The 22,489-nt window shown below is 33.5% G+C and overlaps 2 protein-coding genes across 3 annotated transcripts; one reads left to right on the top strand and one right to left on the bottom strand.

Annotated features, from left to right (window-relative positions):
• Window positions 1-6,269: 6,269 nt before the first annotated feature.
• Window positions 6,270-10,675, top strand: LOC145636655 (BTB/POZ domain-containing protein At3g03510-like). Its single transcript, XM_081688221.1, has 3 exons — window positions 6,270-6,382; window positions 8,035-8,095; window positions 8,187-10,675. Exons 1-3 carry the CDS (start codon window positions 6,270-6,272, stop codon window positions 9,729-9,731), a joined length of 1,719 nt encoding a protein of 572 aa, XP_081544347.1. The 3' UTR covers window positions 9,732-10,675.
• On the bottom strand, window positions 10,159-18,137 carry LOC145635831 (lycopene epsilon cyclase, chloroplastic-like). Of its 2 annotated transcripts, none has more exons than XM_081687197.1 (12): window positions 17,582-18,137; window positions 16,987-17,158; window positions 16,649-16,784; window positions 16,429-16,539; window positions 16,252-16,354; window positions 15,863-16,006; window positions 15,679-15,786; window positions 12,933-13,029; window positions 12,659-12,787; window positions 11,978-12,110; window positions 10,757-10,982; window positions 10,159-10,673 (listed from the first exon to the last, which is right to left on the bottom strand). In XM_081687197.1, exons 1-11 carry the CDS (start codon window positions 17,933-17,935, stop codon window positions 10,817-10,819), a joined length of 1,653 nt encoding a protein of 550 aa, XP_081543323.1. In that variant the 5' UTR covers window positions 17,936-18,137; the 3' UTR covers window positions 10,159-10,673; window positions 10,757-10,816. The 2 variants fall into 2 exon arrangements, with proteins under 2 accessions (XP_081543323.1, XP_081543322.1); XM_081687196.1 differs by having other exon boundaries at window positions 10,159-10,587; window positions 17,582-18,136.
• Window positions 18,138-22,489: the final 4,352 nt, after the last annotated feature.

A 22,489-nucleotide genomic window follows, 5' to 3' on the forward strand; every position in this document is an offset into this window, starting at 1 on the left:
ATTGAGATATTATAAATTAATTTGTGAATGGTTATTTGATCAATGTGTGAGATCAAAAGGTTGAGAATTATTTATTTTGTTATGGGTTTGAGGCTCGGCGTTATAGACCTTAGTCCTTGGCATGTTGGTAATGAGACAATGATCATGAGTTAAGAATGAGGTACAATCTTTATTATTTATTTTTCTATGGTCCCCTACAGTGGGAATTGACCCGTATGTGGTCTGGTTCAAGGTGTTTTCTAGTTATTGGGAGTATTCAAGTTTTTATACTTGTTGGTTTTATTCGAATTACCCATGTCCAAGGCTAGGTATAGAACAATGAGCATGGCACACTTACGGGATAAAGAGTTGAGTAAAGGTTTGTATTATTATTCGAGGTTGAGTTGATAAAGGTTATTTTCAGAGTACAATGTGTTATGTAGTTTTGAACTACATTATTTAATTGAGCTAGTAATGTTGATTATCCTAGACTAACTTTGTGAGAATGGAGTCGCGCCCATTCTTGCATCGCGCTAAACTTTTATTTCAAATGGTCATTTGAGACCTGGATTGGACAACCTGGTCTATTGCTTACTCCAAACTAAATTAAATTAATTAAATTGAATATGATGAGTCAAGTGTTTGGAATTTAGTAAGTATGTTGAGTCAATTAAATTGTCTAAGTGTGGAGTCTTGATTAATGAATTCGTGTTGTATGTTTATTTACTTTAATTAATTGAGCATGCTAGGTTTGGTATGTTGTAGCTTGTATGTACTCAGCTTTGCTGATTGCGTGCTTTTGTGTGTGTTTTCTTTTGGTCATGGCCTTCGCCTTTCAATGACCCTGTGATGATCCAATTATTACACTTGTATTATTGGGGAGCAGTATGCACAGGTTAGCTTGATGATGTGAAGTTAAGGGATTTGACAAACGCATTGTCAAGGGATTGGTGTGATTGAGAGTATTCGATTCTTGTGTTGAACTTATTTATGCTTTGCTATTTCGTTTATGTTTTGGATTTTTAATATTGGTTTGGTTTTAAATAAGGGCCTTATATGGTTCCAATTTGTAAGCTTTGACTTATTCGTTTTCTAAATTGTGTTATTTTAAATACTTAAGTTTGATTTTTCCGCTGCGATACTTTGATAAAGCCTTAACGTTTTAACACGTGGCGGTAACATGTCAATGGTTCTCCACTATTTTATTTAAAGTAAGTGGTTTGAAAAAGGGAGAATTATTGGGGTGTTACAATATGTACCTAGAGAACATTGTAGAGAAATGACAAGCAAGGATCTTCCTTAAAATTAAAACAAAGGAATACATTCACCGCCTAAGTGAGAATAAACGTACAAGGACAGTCCCAACCGGGGACTATTCAAGAACTACTCCTAATGTGTATGCCTTGAACGGGAATCTAGGCATATGATTATGCAAATGATTTTTTTAAAGATATTAAAACTAAACTAACATACAAAAAATTATACAAATATATCATAATTAAACTTAACATAAACAAACATATCATAAAACCTTAACATTAATATAAACAAATCAAACCAAACAAAACCAAACTAAACTAACATATCATAATATTAAATATAGTAACATGCATTATAAAAAATTAAACTTAAGTAAGAAACAATATATTAAACTAAACAAAACTAAACTAGATTATAATGAACTAAAGTAATCTAACATACATCATATTAAACAAAACAAACAAAACGTACCTAAAGTTTCATAATATTAAACTAATCTAATATACTTTAGTAAAACTAAACTAAATTAAACCACATTATATTAAAATAAACTAAACTAAAGTTTCATAATATTAAACTAATCTAATATACTTTAGTAAAACTAAACTAAATTAAACCACATTATATTAAAATAAACTAAACTAAAGTTTCATAATATTAAACTAATCTAATATACTTTAGTAAAACTAAACTAAATTAAACCACATTAAAATGAAAACTAAACTAAACTAAACTAACATACTTACACAAAAAAAAAAAAAAGCAACTAAACTAAACTAAAACACATTATATTAGGGTTTGTAATGTGACTAACCTTTAGATATGCACTTCTTTTTGACAAATTGTACAAATCCTACATACAAAATAATTAAAAAAATAATTAAATTAAATAAATAAGGGTTTATTATTAAAAAAAAATTAAAAAAAAAATTGGGGAAAGGACAACTTACCAACTGCTTCAGCCACGGCGAGGGAAGGGAGGAGGCCGGAGGCTGCGGTGGTCAAGGGAGGCTGCGGTTGTGGTGTCAAGGAAGGCTGCAGATTTGAATGTGTTTTTAAAAAAAACCGGAAAAATTAAAAAAAAAAAAAAAAAAAAAAACAACAACAAAAAGCAAAAACAACTTACCTAGACGCGGTGCCGGCAACAACCAGGAGCGTCAACGACGGAGGGTCGCCGGAAAACGGAGGCTCGACCTCTTTCTCTTTCTCCTCTTCGTCCTCTTTCTCTTTCTCTTTCTCTTTCTCCTTTTCGTCCTCCTTTCGTTTTGGTCTTCGTCGGCGGCAGATTGGTGACGACCGGCGCCGAAATCGGGACGGCCGACGACGGAGGATGCCCCTTTTCTCTTTCCCTCTCTCTTTCTCTCTCCTTCTCTTTCTTCTGTTCCTAATTCGATTTTTTAGGTTTAGCCGTTTAGTCCCCAATTTGGGTATTTTTTTAAAAAACGTATAATTTTGCGACGGAAATATTTTCCGTCGTAATTTACTTTTACGACGGAATATTCCGTCGCAAATATATTTTCGACGAAATATTCCGTCGTAAATAGAAAATTACGACGGAAAATATTTCCGTCGCAAAATTACTACGGAATATTCGTCGTAGATATTTAAATCCGTCGTAAAGTTGCGAGGGAAAAAAATCCGTCGTAATTTATTAATTTTGCGACGGAAAAACCGTCCGTCGGAAGTAAACCGTCGCTATTTTGCCTATTTCTAGTAGTGCAATTTGGAGGGATATTCTTAAGGGTAGGCATTTGCTAGTTTCGGGTTTAAAGGTGGGTATAGGAAATGGTACCACCACTTCTCTTTGGTACCACCATTGGGTGGGCAAGGCTCCTATTTATCTCCTTATTCCTCATAGCATCCCTCCTCTTATGGCTAATTGGTTTGTTAGTGATATTATTAAGGATGGGGTTTGGAACTTGCATGATATTAAGCATCTGTTACCTGTCCATTTGATTTCTGAAACTTTGGCCACTCCTATCTCTATAGCTTCTAATTTTGATGATTTCATTCATTGGACATTATCCAAAACAGGTGAGTTTACTATCAAATCTGCTTACCAGGCTCTAATATCTCCTTCTTATCATCCTTTCCTATACTTCTCTGCTTGGAAATCTCTCTGGAAAATAATTGTGCCCTCAAAATATAAAATGCTATTATGGAATGTGGTTCACTCTATTCTCCCAGTGGCTGAAAAGTTGTCAACTTTTATGCCCTTTATTTCCCCTGCTTGTACTAGATGCAACATGTTTAATGAATCTCATCTACATCTTTTTCAGGATTGTATTTCATCTGCTATATTGTGGAAGGATATTTTTGCAAAAATACACCTGCCTTCTAATTTCAGCTTCCATGATTTCTTTGCTTTGGATTGGTATGAATGGATTTATTTTAATCTAGCCTTTGATAGTCACTGGAAAATGACTTTCACAGTTGCTATTTGGCATATTTGGAAGCATCGAAATATTGCTGTTTTTTATTTAAAAATGTTCAATTCTCGAATTGTTTTTAGTAGGTTCATTTTGGATTATCAGTGTACTAATCATATCATGCAGGGAAAGGCACAGGTCTCTACTAGTTCCAGTAGTTCCCTCGTCCAGAATTCGTGGAGCCCTCCTCCCAAGGGTTGGGTTAAACTAAATACAGATGGTGCGTGGACTTCCATCAATGTGGCTGCTGGGGGAGGTGTCGTGAGAAAGGATAATGGTGCTTGGATCATGGGCTTTTCAAGCAAGTATAATGCAATCTCGACTTTTGCAACAGAATTGTTGGCTGTCAGGGAGGGTGTTGCAATGGTCAAGAAGCTTGGAGTGAAGGATGTGGAATTGGAAATTGATGCCTTATCTTTAAGAGTCATGCTCGAATCAGCAGGAAATAATCTCCATCATGAGCTAGCAGCGGTAGTGAAGGACATTGAAGAGGATATCAAGTTCTTTGACACTTTTGTAATCCTCCATGTGAAAAGAAATAACAATGTTGTTGCCCATGAATTGGCTCAGATTGGGATGAAAATGAGTGTTGGGCATTGTCTTCACCTCACTTGCCCTGAATCTATTATGCCAATCTTCAATGCAGAGTTTGCAGCTGTTGCAGCTCTGGATGATGTTGAAAGCTCTGATGAGGAGTAGTTTACTGCTGGGTTATAGTAGTACATACATAGTAGTTGTCTGGGATTTATATTTTCTTGCTTTTTGTTGGGGCACTGGTTTTTTAGGAAGTAAGATCATTAATTTTGTTGTAGGTAAATGGTCTTCTGTTTTAAGCTATTTAACAGCCTCACATTTTGCAAAGCGGAATGGGGCTGTGCTTGTTCTGTATGAAACTCTAGTTACTTAATAATATCTTCTATTTTGTGTTAAAAAAAAAAGTGGAGTTGATAGGAAAGAGAAATAATAAAATATTTGTAAAAGTTAGGTTGGTAGGTGTAAAAAAATGATGAGACTTTGTCAAATATTTCATACGAAATTAGTATGAAACGGATATAAAAGTATAGTGCTATAATTATTACTCCCTCCGTTTTTAAATACTTGCTCCATTTCTCCATGCGCGGAGTTTTAGGAGAAATTGGAGAAAGTAATAAAATATGTAGGTAGTGGGGTTGGTGGAAGAATAAAAAATTGTAAAAAGTATAAGTAGTGGAGAAATTAGAGGTGAGAGAATATGAAATGAATAAAATATGATATTTGTTGGGTCTACTAGATGGTAGAAATGAATTAAATATTGTAAAAACTTTCCAAATAAGGAAATGGAGCAAGTATTTATAAACGGTTGGAAAAGAAAAGTGGAGTAAGTATTTTAAAACAGAGGGAGTACGTAACAGATGCAGTGGTTAATCGGGTTATTCATACCATGCTAGTGTTTTGGAATTTGACCCACATTTAGTGGATAGATCAAAATCAGTGTTGCAGCCGAACTTAGCACTATTGTCCAATATTGAGGTTGGGCCTAAAATGGCCCTACTCTGCCTTCAGAAATTACGAAGTGTTTGGTTATTATTTTGACATTTTGTATACTTCATCATCCTAGCTTGCTTGAAACAAATATTGACCTACTTGGATAAAAAAAAAAAAAAAAAAAAAAAAAAAAAAAAAAAAAAGGAGGTGTTAAATACCCGCCGTCTAAATTTATCGCCACCGCCATCATTTCAAGTAAATTGACAATCTTGCCCTTACTAATTTTTTTTTTCCCATTTTCATTCTCTAACGTTAATCCATCAACCACAACCGTATCAACCACCACCTTCTACACCGTACATCCACACGACGGAAAAAGTCGACGAGAAATGGATGGTGATCGAGGTGGCTTGATGAAAAAAGAATCAAGGATCAATCGGAGCTCCACGGTAACCTTTTGGCCTCTAGGTACCGTGGACGGTAACCGGTTTTGACCTCCTGTTGACCATGGTAACCGGAGCCCAAAACCAGTTAACGTCCACGGTAACCGGAGGTCAAAACCGGTTACCATGGACGGTAATCGGAGCCTAAGGGTCTGTTCTCTTACGTTGAAATTCAGTTCAGTTCAGTTCAGCTTAGTTCAGTTCAGCTCCTAATTTCCTTCTCTTATCAAATATTCAGTTCAGTTCAGCTCAGCTCAATTCAGTTCAGTTCAGCTCAGTTCAGTTCAGTTCAGTTCAGCTCAGCTCAATTCAGTTCAGTTCAGCTCAGTTCAGTTCAGTTCAGCTCAGTTCAGTTCAGTTCAGTTAAGTTCAGTTCAGTTCAGCTGAGTTCAGTTAATGAGAACAAGCCCTAATTCAAAATTTGCTCAATTTTCTTACAAAAATTTATTATGGCGTGGTTGGAAACCGGAGGTGAAAACCGGTTGCCCACCACCAGTAACCGGAGGTGAAAACCGATTACTGGCTGCGGTCAACCGGATTTGGTCGCCTCGGTTTTCACCTCCGGTTACCACCCACTTATTTCATAAGAAAAAAAAAATCAGAAAAAAAAAAAAAAAAAAAAAAAAAAAAAAAAAACTAATCGAAAACTACTTACCTTCTTTCCACCCATTCCGTCGAGCCGTTGCCGCCACTGATGTCTAAGTCTGCGCCGCCTCCATCGCCTGAGATCGCGCCACTGCCGTTGCCTGAGCTTGCCACCAATTGCTTCCCAGTAAACTCCAAATATGTGGTTGTGGAGGTTGTGTGGTAAAAAAGGTGAGTGGTTGGTGTTTGAGGAGAGAGAAAAAAATAAGGGTCAAAAATAGGTTTGGGTTTAGTAAGGGCAAAATTGTCAGTTTGCTCGAAATGATGGCGGTGGCGATAAATTTAAACGGCGGTATTTAGCATTTCACTAAAAAAAAAAAACAATGACACAACACGTGTCCAAAATGGCTTAACCCTACACAAAATAATCCTAGTAAGTAATAAGCTTTCTTTGGCGACGTTTTCTTTGTTTTGGGAACCATTTGACATGAAAATACATTGTTAAGGCTTAGTCAATCACTCAACCCTCCGGCATTCTCCAATGTCATCTTTACTTAAGTCCAACATTCCTCTCATAGATGACAAATGACAAAAACATTACCAAAATACAAGGCATGAGTTCCACACACCAAGACCAGCATTGACTTCCTAATTTGTAACATGATTATATTATGTATGCTTTAAACCCAAACTAACACTATTTGGTGCATAAAAGCTATGTAAGTTTGGCTTGGTCACAGCACCCAAAACTATAGGAAAGTTTTGCGGAAAGTTTAAAAAAAAAACGGTAAAAAGAAGTTACTTGAGACTGACTAAGCAGCATATTACCAAATATCTCGCTAATTTTCAAATTTTAATTTTTCAACCTAGCATATTACTCAACTACTTGCTTCTTTCTACTTAATTTAATTCCTTAAACTGCTTAAGGTAACAAAATACAGTTCAACCTTCAATCAACAAGGTAATATTTTGATGATTTATTTTTCTATTTTCAGTACATATAATTCAGTTTCTGTTTTTGTATATGCCAAAATTCTGTTTTTATGGTGTATATAGGAGCTTTAAAGAGTGATAATATAGACGGCCTTCAATACCAGTTTTGATACTGTAACCAACTAAATTAATTGACATACACGAGTTTTGTTTATTATGGCTGCAATCACCTTTATATTCTCTATGTGTACATCAACATACTCGTCTTATGATGAGAAAATGATTATATGTGTCTAGCAACTATGAAGTTGTAAATTAATGATTATACGTGACAGTGTATAACTGTATTATTGATTATGATAAACTCGAATTGATAGTACTGATTCGAGTATTTGTTCTTGAATTGTAGCACATTTTGTTGCGAAATATCTTAATTACTCTTTCTTAATACTAGCATAAACAAAGATAATAAGCATATGTAGTAAATGTTTGTGTTCAGCATTAACAGAGCCTTGATTTATTTCATCTAAATAGTTCCGATCAATTCATTTTTTTGAAAACTACAAGTTATTGCAGACACTAATTTTTTTTTTTTTTTTTTTTTTTTTTTTTTTTTTTTTTTTTTTTTTTTTTTCCAGGTACTAATTTAAGACTTCTTTAACCAATTGATAACTCAAATTGCATCAACAAAGGGTAGATTGCTAACAATATGGTTCCGGCGAGAAGTAAAGATTTATCATCATCTTGGTAATATAATGACTTTCCTTTCACTACCGAACCCACTCCATATACTACCTCCGTTACGGGTTATGTGTAACGATTTGACATAAAGCAGAGAGGGAAAATGTCTAATCGTTGCACTTAACCTGTAACGGAGGTAGTATCTACCATAAGATTAAATTAACCAATTTTCTCCTAGCTAACTAATGCTCTTTTTTCAGGTGTCCCAAACACACAAATAGTTGCAACTCAATATGTGATGCCCCTATAAAATTAGACCAAGTAAGTATTCTTTTAGCAAAATCTTGTGAATTATGTACCTTCTTTACTGAAATTTTAAATTTACTCATTTGATTCATTTTGGACAATCTAGGGACTCTTGGCTAATAGATCAGCTACAATAGCCACCTTACTAAGAAACAACCCTTCGGAAAATCTCTCTGCTTTCATCAAAGAAATACCATTAGAACGCGAAGCCTTAGAACTCATAGCAAGATTTTGCCAAGGATTGGAAGTCAAGATGACAACTGACAACATAATCCCTCTCATCTGCCTTTCTAACTACCTCGAGATGACTGAAAATCACAGCCCGAATAACTTACTTCACAATGCCATCATATTCTTAGAAGATGAAATCCTTCCTAGTTGGGATCAGACTATAAAGTCTCTTCGAGCATCAGGGTGTGCATTCCAGCAGGCTGCAGACAATGGTCTTTTGAAGCTCTGCATTGAGGCTCTCACAGACCGTGCATTATCTGACCCTGCTCTCCTGGGACAACCCATCATGGTAGAGCGCGACAGCAGTAGCAGCAAACACTTGTATTATAGAAATGCAACAAGGAGGAAGCTCTTTGCTGGTGCAGAGCATTTAGATACATCATCTGAAGATCTAGCCTCATTGCCGGTGAAAATGTATGAGCCAATCATCAAGGGGATGATACAAGGCCAGGTCCGACAAGAGAACATCATCGGATCCCTATACCAGTACCTCAAGAAACATGCAGCTGATGTCGAAACCATTGAAGCCATTGAGAGACTGTTGCCTGCTAGTACTTTTACCTGTAATAACAAATACCCTCTGTACCCTTACACCCTCCTGTTTGAGATGTATACCTCTGCAGTCTTCCATGGCGCGAGTGCAGAATGCATAGCTTCCTTAGAAAATCGAATTGGTAAGGAGCTATACCGCGCCACAGCTGAGGATCTCCTTAAACTAAACCTCGATGTTGAGAGCCTAAGGCAGATACTGAAGGCATACTACGCCAATTTCACTGAGGCTAACCCTGCAGGACTAGTTACAGTGGCAGAACTCATGGAAAACTACTTAGTACAGGTAGCAAAAGAGAGGGAAACAGATGTCAGGAGCTTCACAGAACTGGCACAGATGGCAAGTTCGACATCCAATGTAGGGGACTACCGTTGCTCAGATGGTATATACAAGGCAGTGGACCTTTACTTGGATATGCACAGAGAGTTAATTGAATCAGAAAAGGAGGAAATATGCAGGGTTTTGGATTTTCAGAAGATGTCATCAGAGGCTTGTCAGCACGCGGCCTTAAATCAAAAGTTGCCCTTAAGGGTAGTGGTGCAAGTACTGTTTGTGTCGCAGTTGCAACTAAAAGATAACATCAGCAAAGCTGTTGTGGAGTACCCTAGTATTAGTAGTGTAAAACAAGGACGACAACGAGGAAGCGAAGAGATTAGAGTAGTGGAGGAGGATCAAGAGTTGGATGATGAAAAGGAAGAGATTCAAGGGTGTCATGAAAAGAATTGTTGTGGGAAGAAGAGTAAGAAGAAGGTGGGTTTGTGGAAGGGAATGAAGAGGAAGTTTGGGTGTATGGGAAGTAATGATTATGAAATTTTACATGATTGTAGCTGCCAAACCACAAAGAAGAAGAACAAAAAGGAGCACTCTTAGAGTATTTTGTTTAGTTTAATTAAATATTGTAGTTTAACTGACTTTTTAGGCCTGTTTTTCAATGAGTTTAATGAATGTTTGAATGTATTTGGATAATGCCATTTTCATGTAATGATTTTGTGAGTAGTAGCTTTATTGAACTTCATCAGTTTTTTTTTTTTATTTTCTCATTTATTTATTTATTTATAATATTTCATAAATAGATTATTCTTTTTTTTTTTTTTTTTTTTTTTTTTTTTTTTTGAAACAATTAGTATATGATTCATATAAGAAAAAAAACACATTCATATTAGATCTGTATCTCTTTATGGTTTCAAAATCTATACTTTATCTAAACTTTTGTAATATGTAATTGAAAATTTTAATTTTAACAAAACGTCAAAACCATTTACCAGTTTACCAGACACAGCCAAGTCAATATAGTATATGAGGGAAAAAACTACCTTTAGACATTTCGGTTTCTAGTGATTTTACTTGCTTTACATATCATATTTAAAGTAATGATGATTCATGCAATGTATATTATGATTACAAAAATAAGGCCAAAAATTAACTTTTAGCCCCCCTTATAACAAAGAAGCTTCCAATTGGCTCTTAACAGAATAGGCAGCTATCTGTAACAAACAAGTAGCTTTCTCTTCTCCCTGCCAGATCAGATCTGTCGATGATGCCCCAATCACCCAATGGCGAATTATTTGTAGGTAATTGTTAAAACCACTACCATATATACATGAACAAGCATCTAGGAAAAGCATCTACTCCCCACAGAAATCAACAAGTTACATGGAGGGCGCAACACAAGTCCGAGGAGCCTGTGGAATTGTAGAACAGAGGGCGCAACAAAAATCCAAGGAGCCTGTAGAATTGTAGAAAAGTTGGTCTTTAATGAAGATCAGTAACAAGATTGAGTTACAAGGAGAACACAACACAGGTCTGAGGAGCCTGCGGAATTGTAGAACATTTGGTCTTTAACAAAGATCACTTAGAAGATGAATTTTAAACCAGGAACAAGTTTGGACACATACCTACAAAACCTTTTATTCATTGTAATTTTTTTACACCAAGAACATTTTACTGTATTACTGTCATAGTGTCATGTAAGTTCTTATCATTGTGGCTCCTGTAGGATCGGACAGTAGATGCCTTATAAGACCCATTCTCAAATCATTTGGAGCAATAAAGAACATGTAAAAGGCAAACAAAATGAGATCAGCTGAAGAGAGATTAGAACCAAGGAATCCCTCCCACATCCTGCAAAGGAAACACGAAAATCTGCCTCAAAATATACATAAAAATGGTGGTTAAAGAAAAGGTCGAGAAAAATTATGCAATTTGATAGTATGATTAAAAATACATAAAACAATTAGGTAAATGTAAACCCGCAGACAAACAGACAGAAAGGCCCAACTCTTTCTATGTTCTGAGATAATTCCTAATGACATTTAGGAGTCAGGACTATGTTTCATGGAGATGCACATGTCGTCTACACGATGATTTGATTAAATGTTTGATACTTATAGCTTGCCAAGATAAGTATTCTGCAGCTGTAGTCATTGATTGCTGAATTCAATTATGTCATGCAGGACTGCAGTGTAATCAAATATACTTGCATTTCAGTATCATCTCCACCAATTATCTGTGTGTCCATTTACATACTGCTTGATTCCTCATATTATGAAACACTAAGCAGTGAGTCACACACCTAAACTCCCAAGATAAGCCAATTTAAGTAGAGTTACATCATGGGCCTCAACCAACTTAAGCTTTTGGTTGAATAGATCCTCTAACATTGTATCGGAGCCAGCGTGACACAAAGGTCACGGGTTCAAATCTCATCCACCCCTCACTTTCAAGTGGAATATCAAGTGTTGGGTATGATGAGGGCCTATGCTGCATCCACACTTCAAGCCCAACAGGCTCTTGTGTGAGGAGGCGTGATAGAGTATAAAACATATTCCTAGGCCTCAAGCATCACATTGGTCTTTTAACAACAAACATAAAAGATTTCGTGGCTGAACCATCACATTGTCTCTTGATTAAAAATCAAATGAAAATAAACATCTATAACCAGTAACTTTTAGTTTTTTGCTGGTTCAGCATCAATCTCTGTTAAATGATCAGGACTCCGATTGGTTTAGGTATAAACAGAGTTATTCAAGCGAGATAAACAAAATGCAAACAATATGAACTGTGAATGCCAAATGCAACAAGAAATGAATAGGGATTGCATGATATGCATCTATTACCATTTTGGAACTCGGAAAAAGGTTCGGAAGAATGTCCTGATACCCTCAGTATCAAGCTGAACTATAAGTGATAGTCCAAAAAGGAAGAACGATCTTTGACGTTTCCTTTCTTGAGGCCAAAGAGTATTCCAGGCTGCACCAACAGAAAAAAGTTAACAGCAAAATTTGGGTTTACCAGTAGCTAATTCCAACAAGCTACTAATTTATAATTGAAAAAAGCAAAAGTAGAAAACAAAATCTCCCCATTTTGTGCTTCATTTTTCTTTACAGTCAAAAAATGAAGGCAGCTTCAAAATTCTTAAGATTAAAAGCAGACAAGATGTAAATATTACTTCTCGTACACAACATTTAACAAATATTATGACCTTCATAGAACATTTAGCAATGTTCATTAAAGGCATGTCATACATTGTCCTGAATTGAGACACTTTAAAGCATCAAGCCAAATCATAACCATGTGCAATGATTGCAAAAGAAAAATTATAACCAATTATATTTCTACGAATTATATTGTTTATGAATCATGCATCGGTTTTTTTTTATTATCTGATCTAGGCTTTTAAACGAATCGGTTCATCAATACAGAAGGATTAAACAATAACTTCATGTTACATTGAACTGCATACAATACTAGTTAAAACATTTAACTTTAATGCATTTAAAAAATTGGATTGTACAGACCTTGCATTGAGATATTCTCCACATTCCTCTGACGCAAAATTGCATTTTTTGAGAGATCATTCTTGATCAAGTTTGCAATTGCAGAAGCATAATTTGGAGCCTCTGACAAAGATCTCACAACTGAGTAACCTGTGTGACAAAGCCAATAAAGATGGAGGATACATCACTTCAGACTTTCAGTGCATATGAATTTCATAAACCTTTATAGCTTATAAGATGACACAACAATATTACATAAATTTATAAGATAATAGAAATTCAGCTTGTGTCTTACCTGTGGCTGGATGGACCATGCTCGCAGCAGCACCAAATGCAAGGTTTCTTTGCTCTGTATTTGGTAAGGACCCGCCAACAGGTATATAAGACCACTCCTGCATCATATAGAATGACTATTACAACAGTAACATGAGTGCATCTAAAAAGTTAAATGGTTCACGATGATGATAGAATTTTCCATTACCCTCAAAAAATATTACTAGGAGATTTTAGTAAAAGTATTACATACACTAATGTGAAAAAAGAGCTGCAAGGTTCAAGCACTCAGATGTAACGTTGTTATTATTAGAGTCTGCTTATGAACTGGATGTCTCTTACTCTGTTAGAGCCTTTATTTAAAGAAACATCTTGCCATAGTAGAGGAGCTGAGGAAGAGAGGTCAATGTGCTTCAACCTTGTTGGCTGTTTTAAATCTTCAAAATTAATCATAAATCAACAAAAGTCTTGATGGAGGACCCTTCTTGTAAATTTTCTTTATTTTTCTCTAACCAAGGGAATGGAAATATCTAAAAATTCACAACATTTTCCATGTTTCACAGGAAAATAAAGACCACATAATTGCAAAAAGTCTTCATATGAACCATGATTCTGGACATAACCCCTATAAACAATCACTTACATTGCACACCAAATAAACCATTTAGATTGATGACCAGCATGTGTGTAAAAAGGAAGACAAGATGTGACAAGATGTTGGGGATTTTCTAGTAAACAAGGGTCACAAAGAATGGAAATGAAATTATTGGAAAAACCTTCGAGGCGTGAACGGGATCACTTTCCCAAAAGTATAATTCCGACCCTATATTACAACCGGGTATCACGGAAATTACTCAGGAGATACAACGAAGAACAATTACTATCACTTGTAGGATGATAGCAATTCAATGTATAAAAGTGTTTGTGATTTTGTGAAAATGAACAACTGATAATAACTCTCTAAGCAAGAGTGATAAGATAGAAATTATATTTCATCTCTCAACCTTCATTCATCATATGAGGAGTTTCTCATATATATAAGATAGTAGCTTAGTATGTCATTGCATTTTCAAACGTAATAAACGTAACAATGCATTAAGTCATGCATTAAACAAGGCTTTAAGTTAAGCATTGAACAATGTATTAAGACATACAAAAAACAACGCATCAAACACCAAATGTTAAGAGATGCATTAAACAACGCATTAATACACTAAGTTATAATGCATTACGTATGTAAACGCCCAACTAGATCAAGAGAAATCAAAACTGAAACTGTAAATAGTAACGGTTGCAATAATAGTGACGAATTAGCCACTTTCTTCATTTGTCTTGATTAGTTGTATACTACTACCTTAATCATATGTTGTCTAAGTCATGACACCTTAACCAAATGACTTAAACTTAACATAACATGAATAATAATCAACTAAATACTCTAAATTCTCCAACACTACCTAAACTCTAGATAATCCAGATGTTATTGTAGGTGTTGTTGTCATCGTCTAGTCATGTTGTAAGGCAAGTTGTAGATCTTTCTGGCATACATCATCAGTCCACTCCATTAGAAATTTTCAGTAACAAAAGGGGCACAACAGGAAATCCCCATCTTAATTCTCTCATTGTGATTACTCAATGCAGAATCAAAGTTTCCAGTACAAGGACAAGTTCAATTATGTTTGGGAATACATGTATCTTCTTGGTACATATTGTCTGCTTGGATGTTTCATGGTATCCTTAACAAAATACTGAAGAAAACTGGTATGGTTCTATACTTTTCTCCAAGTTTACTGTAAACTAGCCTAGGGGAGGGAGAGAATGTAGGCAGCAAAATTAGTTGTCACAATAAGCTTGGAGAATTTAGTCAGTTATTAGACTTAGAAATGCTATATGAAGAAGATCAGTGGGGAGAAACCATGGAGAGCAATGTTGAGAGTTTTCCTTAGATTTGTTACTCTTGGATAGAACAAGCCTCTCAATTGCTTGTGCTTATCATTTTCTTCTGTAGTTTTCATTTAGCCAATCTTATTCAGCAAATTTCTGCTCTTATCATCAATTCATCATCTTAGATTCTTAGTCTGTCCAAGTACCGATCAATATATTTAGTATTTACACTTAATTGATTTAGGAAAAGATCAGTGAGGTAGGTAAAGGTGATGGCTAGTTACAGTATGCTACTTTCATGTTATAATCTTAATATAAAAAATATAAGCAAATTCTTGGCTCTGGAGCTCAGAAACATCAAATGAGCGAGCAGATAGTTGAAGCCCTAGCTAAGTACGAAAATAGTTATAAAAAAATGGCAGGAAATATTCTACACAAACACTAGTCTTTGCAGCAAGCTTGCTAAATACTAGCTCTATATAGGTGGCCTCAAAAAAAAAAAAAAAAAAAAAAAAAAAGAAAAAGATCTATATAGGTCATCCAAAAATAGCTGTTAGCCTCCCATTGAAGTGAAATTTACTCACTCTCCCATTATTCTTTGCAACTTTTCTTGGGGGGGGGGGGGAGATTAAATTAAATTGCAGAAGCTAGAGTTGGATCAAAACCTAAGCTCTAATACCATGTTTATGGACCAACTCAATCAAAAGCTTAAGCTCCCAGGAATATCAATACTTTCTCCTATAGGTTGCAGTCAATGTTTTTATTTTTTTGTCATTTCCCTTCTTTTCTTTTGCTGTTTGGCCATTTGGATGGGAATTATTTGACTACTCAAACCAATAAAAAGAAAATTAGTTGTAACATGTAACCAGAAACAGTGAAAATACCTCTTCGTATGTTTTAATGATACGAACACCCATAGTTTGTAATCTTGTCATAAGCTTTTTCTTGAGCAAATCAAAGGGCATTGCATCTGCTGAAGCCAAGCAAGTCTCCTGCATTTATAAAGTCTTGAGACAACTATAAGAGAGAGGGAAAATCCAATACACACATTGAAAATAGAAGGCTAACCTCAAAGAAGATCCTAGTTGGCGACAATGGCATTGCGTACAAGAATGTTGGATACTTTGCCTCTAGAGACTGAAAGCTCTGTTTAGTGTAGTCTCTATAGTCCATAAACACCATCAAATTGGGATCATAAGGACAGTTTTCTACCTACAATTACAAGGAAGTAATATATGAAGTTGCATACTATCAGTAGTGAGCGAGTCAAATTCCAGATTATGCATGTGTTTTCGTTGGCTTGAAATCTTTAATTTAAATGAATAATTTTTTTTCAGAACAATTTAGAAGGGGTGAAGAGAATAACTCACAAGAGTATCACACAAGCATTACTAAAGATAATATCTGCCCAAAAAAACTTGTGTTCACTACAATATCTCAAGCTACATACAGCATACCTCCACCTCTACACCATAAGCTGTTTGTACACAAACCCTTGGACCACCCACTTCATACTCCAGAAGTTTCCCTGAAGCTGCTCCAGAAGCAACCGTTACAAGCCTAAAAACATAACGTGTCAGCAAGTACAAACATTACATTTTCATTCCAGTAAACAATAGGAGAAAGATATGCACCTGCAAGGAATAGTGATATTGCGTTCACAAGCAACAAGACTATGTCCACCAGGTCCTTCCATAATCCTTTCGACTTTTGCATTCAGATAAGAGACACCTGACTCCAAACACCTAAGAAAATTAATAAATTACATAACTACATAAAGCTGGCAAATAAAATCAGGCAGAGAAATCTCAAGACCAACAAGCAGATAACAAAATGATAAAATGCAGCTTTTACCTTTGCACCAGCTCCTTGTGAAGTAAATGTCGGCTGACTCTTCCATAAGATCGGCCAATGTATAAAGGATCATCATTATCAATATAGACAATGGTATCACGCCAAACCTGCTCGATACAGCCTCCAAGTCCCAATGCTGAAATAGGATGTATTGTTACATTCAAACTCAAAAATGACATGTTTTACAAAAATCATTGGCTAGCAAAACTAAATTTTGGAAAAAAACCACACCTTAGCAAACACCGAAAAATAAAGTCTATGACTAATTAAGATACTTTCTTAAATTTTACAACTTAGATTGCCAATATGAATTAGCAAATGGATGAAAACAGAAGTACCTCGAAATTCATCTTCCCAAACGCCGTAATTATTCGTAAAAGGAAGATCAGGACCAACAAGACCAACTTTTAATCCTAATTTAGCTGATTCTGCTGCCAAAGCTAGACCAGCTGGACCACAACCAATAACCACCATATCCAGCAATTCATTCACGTCTGTAATTTGAGGCAACTGCGAATAAATGAATGCGAATGAGCTCAAGAAAACGCAATTTCGAGTTCGTTTAAACATCTCGAAAAGACATACAACAGCAACAGCTAGATTTATTGATCTTCCGACAAAATGCACAACCTAAAATTTGAAAATTTCAAAAACCACCACATAATAACAGAGTCACCAAAGTTCAACATTCAAACAATGTTAATCCAACTCGAACTAAAGAACCTTACACCTTGATTTTTCGAACATTGAAATCTACTAATTGGCAACAAAATGCAACAAATTACAACATCATACATAAATTCATTTGATTCTACCAATCAATATTCATCATTTAATCAACAAATAAACAACATAAACACGATTTTAACTTAAATTTCAACTTCAAAATCAACAATAATTGCAAAAAAAAAAAAAAAAAAAAAAACACTAAACCTTATCAGAAATTTTGGACTGAGTTTCCATAACTTTAGTCTGCTGCATTTGAACATACAAAAGCTCAGAACCACCAGCTTTGATGAAATCTTCTTCATTCGCAAAATCTTCAGGCGCAACAACACAACTACTCTCACTATTCGCACTCCTCAAAACACTACTTCCACTCCTACTACTACTACTACTACGACTACTCGTACAATCTACAACATTCGCACAATTCGTCCTCCACAAACAAAACGTCTGGAAACTTCGGCGTTGTTTAATCATCTTATACCTTAAACAATCGTAGTTCAATGGTGGAGAAACCGCCATTGTTGCGAACTTGGAAGCTCCGAGACAATAATACTCCATTTTTGCAGAATCAAAGAGAAACTACTCTGAAGATTGAAGATGAAAGGATTAATGTGAGTTCAATAATGGAGGTGATGATTGAGGTTTTGCCATGGAAGAATGTGGAAGGTTTTGGTGGATTTTCTCTCTCCTCGTTTTTTGAATGGGAGGATGTGTGGGAGATTGTGTGGTGTAGTGGATGCCATGGGCATGGTTGTTTCTGACATTTTGGATAGGGCGGGGGATTTGAGCAACCAACTGTCTGATTTCCAAGTGCTACGTGGAAAGTTATGATTCATTCGCACAAGAATGGAGTAAAATCTTCCGGATAATTAGGATTTTAATCTTTTTATTTTACCGTAAATTCACAGGTTACGAGTATGTTTGGTTAGGTCCTACTCCGTACTCCGTATTATTTTAAGCTGCTCAGCTGAATCTTAGGGCCTGTTCCGTTTGACTGAACTCAGCTGAACTGAACCGAGCTGAACTGAACTGAACTGAGCTGAGCTGAGCTGAACTGAACTGAACTGAACTGAACTTATTAATTAGTGATTTTTAACTACGGATTAGTGATCTTTTATTATTTATTGATATTTATTACTATACATATGTGTATATACAAATGTACATATTAAAATATTTACGAAAAATATACTATATAATTATAATTATAAAATGTATGGAAAATATATTATAAAATGTATGGAAAATATATTAAAAACTTGAAACCTCTAAACATTTTAAACACATATACTATTTAATTCAAAAATAAAATAGTATTAGGACAAAATAACACAAAACACTTACATGTATCTAACCCATTTAAACAAATTTTAAATAAAATAATATATATATAAAAATAAAAATAAAAAAAATAAAAATAAAAATAAAAAAAAAATAAAAACCAACAAAACACCCTAACTAACCCACGATGCTCTAACCCCAAATAAAGAGAAAGAAAATTAGTTGTGTAGTACTCTAACTGACTATGAAAATTAGTTTAAGTTGTGTAGTACTCTAATTTTCTCAATGAGATTAACATTAGAAATATGTTTCAAAAAAATAGAACCATTTGAACAATGAATTGTATCAATATTATTATTGTTATTATCATTATTATTAATTATTGATAATTATTATTATTATTTATTGATTATTATTATTAGTATTATTAGTATTATTATTATTAATATTATTGTTAATATTATTATTATTATTATTATTATTATTATTATTATTATTATTATTATTATTATTATTATTATTATTATTATTATTATTATTATTATTATTATTATTGATGTTGTTATCGTTGAATAAGAGCTTAAAAGAATGAAATTTGGCTTTATATCATTAGCAATATCATTAGACATAAATTAAGAGCTGAGCTGAACTGAACTGAACTGAACTGAACTGAACTGAACTGAACTGAACTGAACTGAACTGAACTGAACTGAACTGAACTGAACTGAATTTCAACGGAACAGAACAGGCCCTTATTCTGCTCTTTTGTATTGAAATCTGTTCAGCTTAGGGTCTGTTCACATTTACTGAACTGAGCTGGATTGAAGTGAACTGAACTGGTTGGAGTTGAACTGAACTGAACTGAATTGAACTAAGCTGAAATGAATATTTTATGAGAGAGGGAAATTAAGAGTTGAACTAAACTGAACTGAATTGAACTGAATGATTGGAGCTGAACTGAACTGAAATTAAGTAAATGTGAACAGGCCCTTAATTTAAAAAATAATAATTAATTTTTAATAATAATAATGATTAATATTTAATTAATACTAATTAATGCGGAGTATTTAATAGTAATAATAATAATAATTAATATTTAATAAAAATAATAATTAATATTTAATAATAATAATAATTAATATTTACAAGCTACGAGACACACGCTACGCGTGTACATTATAGGAAATTTATTAATTAGTCGTAATATTGTTATTGTGGTTTTTTCGAAAATCAATACTTACATAGACTTTAAATTTAAGAACGAAAAAAAAAATTGTCAATAGGACATCTTCTCCACTTCGTGTACCTCATTTAACTTAAAAATATTGTTGATCGTTGAGTTTTTATATAATAGATTGAAAACTATAGAGTAAACATTCACGGTAATAGTACGTATATATATTATATTGATGTATAATTTTTCCTTTTATTTTTTCTAATAATTTTTAAGGTTTTGTTAGTCTTTGTAACGTAGACTTATTTGAGGGAACTATATTGGTATTAAGTTTCCTTTTTTTTTTTTTAATAAAATCATGATATAGTTATCTTTCAACAAAGTTTAACATGGTTTTTTTCAATTAAAAAAAAAAAGTAAATGTGGTTTGTGGTTAGTTACATTCTTTTTTGTTTATGAAAAGTAGATAATTTTTGTTTGTTTTTAGTGATAATAATTCTGCTAAGTGGGTAGTTAGTTTTTAGTTTTGTTTTTTTTATTTGAAAGAATAGGTAAATATTTTTTATCTTTTTTTGAGCAGTTATGAATGAATTTTTTTCATATTTTTTTAAAAAAATATTAATTAATGAATAAGTAATTTTGTAAATTGAAAAGGGCATTTTGGGGAAAGACAAATTTATCACCCAAAAGGCCCATTCTCTTTATATAGTAGTATAGATTAATATTTATAAATAATAATTATTAATATCTAATAATAATAATAACTAATGCGGAATATTAAATAAATAAATAATAATTTATATTAAATTAATTATTATTATTTAATATTAAATTAATAATTTTATTATTAAACAATAATAATAATTATTAATGTTTCAAAAAAAATTATTAATTTTAATAATAATAAATATTTAATAATAATAATAATAATAATAATAATAATAATTATTATTATAATAATAATAATAATAATAATAATAATAATAATAATAATAATAATAATAATAATAATGGGATCGTGATCGTAATGTATGTGTCGACTTCACAGGGTCTTCTCCTTTGACACAGACAGGGTTAGCTGATTTTGTTCTTGGACGGGTTGTGGTTGATGCGGCTCAGCGGAAGCGGGTTAAGTATGAATCTCGTTGTCGGGCGAATGAATATGGTTTTATTCCCGTCTCCTTTTCTTCACTTGAGGAATTAGAAAAGGAAGCTGTAGCATTGCTGAATCGGATTCAGAGGTTCTCGACGACGTAAGACATTATGGCTTGTGCGGCAGCTCATATTTTCACTAAGGTAGGTTTTGTTATAGCTAGAGGAGTGGGAGCCCAGATTGTATCTCGGCTTCCCACTAATTTATTGTAGGTTGTATGACTATTGTTTTTGAGAAATAATAATAATAATAATAATAATAATAATAATAATAATAATAATAATAATAATAATAATAATAATAATAATAATAATAATAATAATAATAATAGCTCGAGGAGTGGGGGCCCAGATTGTGTCTCAGCTTCCCACTAATTTTTTGTAGGTGTATGACTTTGTCTGTTTTTGAGATATAATAATAATAATAATAATAATAATAATAATAATAATAATAATAATAATAATAATAATAATAATAATAATAATAATAATAATAATAATAAATAATAAAAAAATAAAAAAAAATAAAAAAAATAAATCTGCTCTGCTCTACTGAAATCTGCTACGTTGATCCCTTTTCTGCTGCTCAGAATCTCAAAAAAATAGGGTCTTAGTGTATTTTTTAGGTTGGAAATAGATTTGGTTAAATCATTATCGTTATCAAATATTTGATCAATAATAGACATTTGATAACAATTATCTTTACCTGAAGGTAAGGGATTCCACCCATTTGTTACTAATCTAAAACCTATGTTAACTAATACCTTACCCTCTTCAAACACAAATGGTTTCCTTTCCATAATTCAACCAAAGAAATGAAAATAAATTTAATACTACTAGAGTACTAGTAACATGATTCCCTTATTTATTTCCTTTTCACTTCCTTTCCATTATTCTAACCAAGCGCCTCCTAAAAGCTAAAAGATCAGCCATTGATGTTTATGTAGGGGTGTGTAATATTTGGATTACAAGATTTAAAGCCGATGTTTCTATTTAATTCAAATTGAATTATTAAGGGTTCGTTTGGCATCACTGTGGTTTTCTGTTTTTTAGTTTTTTGTGTTTTAAAACCATATAAAATATGTCACATAACGAGTCAAAAATTATTCAAATTTATTAAAATCATGATAATTTTGAAAACTGGCAACAGAAAAGTGGAAACACCTTTTTCTTGTTTCCTGTTTTTGGTTTTTAGTTTTCAAAAAAACCGAAAACTGAAAACAAAAAACGATGCCAAACAAGCCCTAAGTTGATGAATTTTATTTGAAATTTACACTGAATTGAATTAAACGGGATTGGATTGAATTTTTTTGGAAATTGGGTTCTTTAATTAGATTGGTATCATTGGTTTCTTGAACTTATGTGGAACCAAAAAATAGAATTAACTGAAATATGAATGGGTGTGTTTATAAATACTTCCTTTGTATGTTAAAACTTTCCCCATTTCCAGACACGGTCTTTTATGATGAATAATGAAAATTATTATTTTGCAATGAAAATGAGAT

This window comes from Chenopodium album, chromosome 6, assembly GCF_948465745.1.
Source record: "Chenopodium album chromosome 6, dcCheAlbu1.1, whole genome shotgun sequence".
Lineage (NCBI taxonomy): Eukaryota > Viridiplantae > Streptophyta > Magnoliopsida > Caryophyllales > Amaranthaceae > Chenopodium > Chenopodium album.

Bases quoted from the DNA above. Each gene is read 5' to 3' on its own strand.
- LOC145636655 (XM_081688221.1), top strand. From the start codon at position 6,270: ATGTCTAAGTCTGCGCCGCCTCCATCGCCTGAGATCGCGCCACTGCCG. The intron at 6,383-8,034 runs GTAAAAAAGGTG...CTCTTTTTTCAG, and splicing joins GTGGTTGTGGAGGTTGTGTG to GTGTCCCAAACACACAAATA. The intron at 8,096-8,186 runs GTAAGTATTCTT...TGGACAATCTAG, and splicing joins CCCCTATAAAATTAGACCAA to GGACTCTTGGCTAATAGATC.
- LOC145635831 (XM_081687197.1), bottom strand. From the start codon at position 17,935: ATGGAGTATTATTGTCTCGGAGCTTCCAAGTTCGCAACAATGGCGGTT. The intron at 16,785-16,986 runs GTACTTCTGTTT...ATCCTATTTCAG, and splicing joins TTGGGAAGATGAATTTCGAG to CATTGGGACTTGGAGGCTGT. The intron at 13,030-15,678 runs GTATTTTCACTG...TATATGATGCAG, and splicing joins TCATTAAAACATACGAAGAG to GAGTGGTCTTATATACCTGT.